Source organism: Sinocyclocheilus rhinocerous, unplaced genomic scaffold (genome assembly GCF_001515625.1).
Source record: "Sinocyclocheilus rhinocerous isolate Xijiao unplaced genomic scaffold, SAMN03320098_v1.1 scaffold864, whole genome shotgun sequence".
Lineage (NCBI taxonomy): Eukaryota > Metazoa > Chordata > Actinopteri > Cypriniformes > Cyprinidae > Sinocyclocheilus > Sinocyclocheilus rhinocerous.
In genome coordinates, this window is record NW_015645567.1 from 1,626,176 (window position 1) to 1,630,349 (window position 4,174).

The 4,174-nt window shown below is 35.6% G+C and overlaps 1 protein-coding gene across 1 annotated transcript in view; it reads right to left on the reverse strand.

The window, feature by feature from the left end:
• The window catches only part of LOC107706753 (calcium/calmodulin-dependent protein kinase type II subunit beta), a 68,534-nt gene that overhangs the window by 33,301 nt on the left and 31,059 nt on the right, over positions 1 to 4,174 (reverse strand). Inside the window, exons 7-10 of the mRNA XM_016510555.1 lie at positions 2,789 to 2,891; positions 2,532 to 2,615; positions 1,872 to 1,876; positions 1,664 to 1,706 (exon numbers count right to left, since the gene is read on the reverse strand). Of these exons, the coding sequence (XP_016366041.1) occupies positions 1,664 to 1,706; positions 1,872 to 1,876; positions 2,532 to 2,615; positions 2,789 to 2,891 (235 nt within the window). The remainder of the gene's footprint in view (positions 1 to 1,663; positions 1,707 to 1,871; positions 1,877 to 2,531; positions 2,616 to 2,788; positions 2,892 to 4,174) is intronic.

Here is a 4,174-nt window from a genome sequence, read left to right on the forward strand (position 1 = left end):
ATCACAAATACCGACGAATGGGACGAGACCTGGTTGAGCTGCACTAGAGAAGGCAACGAGTGTTATCACTATGTCGGAGACGCGCTAGTTTTCCCAAGGCAGACGAACTTAGAGTGGTTACAATCGTCCGGGTTTAAACTGCGCTCAAATTGATTTGATTTTGACTTCTATATTTACACTGAATCTCGCAGGTGGCTATGGTAAGGGGCAGGACATTTCCCGACCAGGCGCTGAGTGCTGCCAATCACAACACACACTGGCCCAGCTAACCAATCACAACACACACTGGCCCAGCTAACCAATCACAACACACACTGGCCCAGCTAACCAATCACAGCACACACTGGCCCAGCTAACCAATCATAAATCACATGTTATTATAAACGCCAGTTCTCACATGTGGCGTTTGGCACAGCCGCAAACATCCAGAATTCTCTTTCTCTCCAAACAAGCCGTAAGCGGCCCGCTGCTCACAAACATCACGCACTTCCTATAGAACCGCTCGTGTCTGAATCAATCTGTCAGTACACTTTGAACCGACTTTGAACGTCCAGCTGCTCTTAAAATCGGATAAGAAAATAACATATGGTTCACTTAGCTGTGAGATTTCTTGTCTGATGCTTCAAAGCATGAAGCAGGATTTATTAATAGCATGAATATTTAACTTTGAGATCACTTAAAGTGATAGTTCACCCAAAAATGACAACCCTGTCAGCATTTGCTGAGCCTCATGTTGTTCCAAACCGTATGATTTTATTTCCCATCATCGAACACAAAAGATGTCAGGCAAAATGTTGATGCTGCTCTTTTTTACAAAAGTGAATGGTGACCATCTGTCAAGGTCCAATAACAATACAATAAAAGCACCATGACAGCAGTTCATTTGACTTGTGCACTATATTCCAAGTCTTTTGAATCCATGTAATAGCTTGTGTTAGGAAAAAAGCTTTTACTCTCACATAAAGCTATTGTTTGGTGTCAAAATTTGTATGCATTAAGTTTTGTAATCAGTCACCATTCACTTGCATTTTATGGAAATTGCATCATTATATGGAAGAAAAAGAATTATACTGGTTTGGTATGACATGAAGGTGAGCAAATGATCAAAATCGTCATTTTTGGGTGAACTCTGAGACAGTGTTGTTAACTAAAACTATTAAAAATAGTTTTCAGTCATTGAAATAAAGCTGGAAAAAAAAACTTAAATATTAGACAAAAAAATCTTAAACTTAAAAAACTTGAAAATGAAAATGATAAATGCCTTGTCAAATAACTCAAATTAAAAAAGCTTAAATATAACAACTGAAATAAAAATAGAAATACAAAAAAAAACATTTAAAATTTTTTTAATTAAACTGACAAAAGCACAAAATTACTACATTGTAAACTAAAATGAAAAAGTACTAAAATATAAACTAAAATAAAAAATTAAAACGGAAAATATAAAAATAAATGCTAATTCAAAATATGAATACTTTAATAGTATATAAATAATACTAAAATATCACTGTTAAGAGTTTGTGTTGATGCTTTTAGAATATAAGTCTGATTCATTTAATGATTCGTGGTTTTGATTACTCTACTCAAGCAGTCATATAGTTCAGCATATCTTCGATTTGTCTTTCAAGATAGCGTCTATGCAAAGAGTTTGATGTGAACTTACCAGAGAAATTGCGCGACACCAGCATGGTGGTCAATATCGCACCCTATATGTAATAAAAATTGAAATTGATTAATTATATTGAGAAATAATGAACAGGTTCAAATGAATGATTCATTCTTTAAACCAGTCCTTTGTTATAACTCTTTCTTTATAATTTATTTGGAGACTAAAACTGACAGGTGGGTTCAAGATTGTTGCTAAAAGTCACGGGGCCTGGTGATAAACAGTTTAAGGTAACACTTTATTATAAGGTGTCCTTGTTACACATGTTATATGTACTTACTAGTATAATAACAATAAATTATGCATAATTACATGCAAGTAACCCTAAGCCAAACCCTAACCATATATGTAGTTAATTAATATTTCTCAGTACTTAAATGTATAATTACACTGTAACAAGGACACCTTAAAATAAAGTGTAACCCAGTTTAAATTAAGTAAACATTTATTTTGTCACAACAAACGTAAAATGGTGAACAATTTTGAGAGTTGCATTTTGAGAATGACTCATATGAATCCATGAACTGGTTCACTGATATACAAAACAATCCTAATGAACCACTTAGTCGAAATGAATCAGAATTGCCAACCCCAGACAAAAAAAAAAAACACCATCCTACGTACTGATCTGCAAAGTAATTAAACCGCTCGACTAGCGATACTCTAGAGAAAGTGGATGTGAAACACGACGGTGGCGGCTGAAGCTGTGAAAGCGCTGTTAGGCAACAGCCTCTTGACAACACCTGCCAGAGAAGAGCTCTCCACATCTGAGAGCTGATGTGTCTGAATATGTGCGGGCCATCGAGAGAGAAAGAAGATAGAAATAGATGCAAAGAACTCTCTCGGGAGGGAGTGTGGGACTCACCACATGCCCAAATGTCCACAGGTTTCCCATAAGCCTCCTTTCGTAGCACTTCTGGGGAAAGGTAACCTGGCGTTCCAGCGAACCCTGCATGTGAACGCAAAAATACACATCTAAAAATGCAACATCCAGGCTCTTTCCAACACATCAGTGTTTTTATGCCGGAGAAAACCATTTGGATGCCAGATGCCAGAAGTTAAACAAATAATGCAAAACAGTTGGGATTTCTTTCTTTGGGAGAGTTTGAAGTGACCACGTACCAAACCAGGCCTGCTGGTCCCCCTGCACTTCAATGGCCAGCCCAAAGTCGGCCAGCTTGACGGCGGCGTTCTTGCATTTACTGGCCAAGAGCAGGTTCTCTGGCTGAAGGGGAGATCAGGGGTGCACTCATATTACTGCTGAACCCAAATCTGATACATGTCACCTTTTAACACTTAACACATAACATACAACCACAGCTGCGCAAGAGATACAGCATACAAACAGAATCAGCTCCCAAAATATAAGCTGTGCTGGGCAGCGCCATGTTCTGTCACCGGTAAAGTTTGCTAGAAGCACATTGTCAGTTTGATTTCAACTCAAAATCATGTCTAATTGGCAAATTTCCAGTGACGTACTACTGCTTTCCATTTAAAATGTCTCCTAACAACTAAAATACAGGTGATAAATGATGCTAAGCCATTGTTTCACAACCAGGTAGCTGGGACCAGTCTTGTTTTAGTATTATTTATTATAGTTTTTATTAATATTTTATTTATTTATTTATCATTTTAATTTTGGTTAAATTTGGTAATTTTGTTATGTGCTTTTGACATTTTTATTACTATTATTATATATATATTTTTAATATTACTATTATTTCAGCTATTAGTTTTAGTTCAGTTTTGGTTGTTATCTATTTCCAGTTAGTAATTTTAGTGCTTCAACTAATGAAAATTAGAAAATATGTTTTGTTTTTTAAATCTATTATTTATATTTTATTATATTTCAGTTATATTTCAATTAACAAAAATGTTCTAATAGTTTTACTTTTAGTTTTAGTTAACGATAACCCTGGATGGGACCCCTCAGCACACTTTAAAGTGGGCAGCAAAATGGCTTAAAATAATTTAAAACAAGAAAAAAAAAACATCTTTGAAATGAACTAAAATAGATAAAATCAGGATGAAAACTGATGTCATATTTATTATTTTAATTTGTTCCTTCAACGACTACCATTTTAATGTAATTTTTAAAGAACCAGGGCTCCCATGGTCTTGAAATTCCTGGATATATGAGGGTATTAAAAAAGTGATTTCTAGACCTGGAAAAGTCTTGGAAATATATAAAATCTTAAAGGGTTAGTTCACCCCAAAATGAAAATTCTGTCATTAATTACTCACCCTCATGTCGTTCCAAAGCGTAACTTGGGGGAGAAGAATTGTTGAACAAATTATGTTATTTTTGTTTTCTTTCTCAAAAAGTATTCTCGTAGCTTCGCAAAACTGAAGTTGAGCCACTGATGTCACATGGACTGTTTTACTGATGTCCTAACTACGTTTCTGGACCTGGGAACATTACAGTTGCGTTGCTGTCTATGCAGGGTCTGAGAGCTCTCACATTTAATCAAAAATATCTTAATTTGTGTTCCGAAGATGAACAAAGGT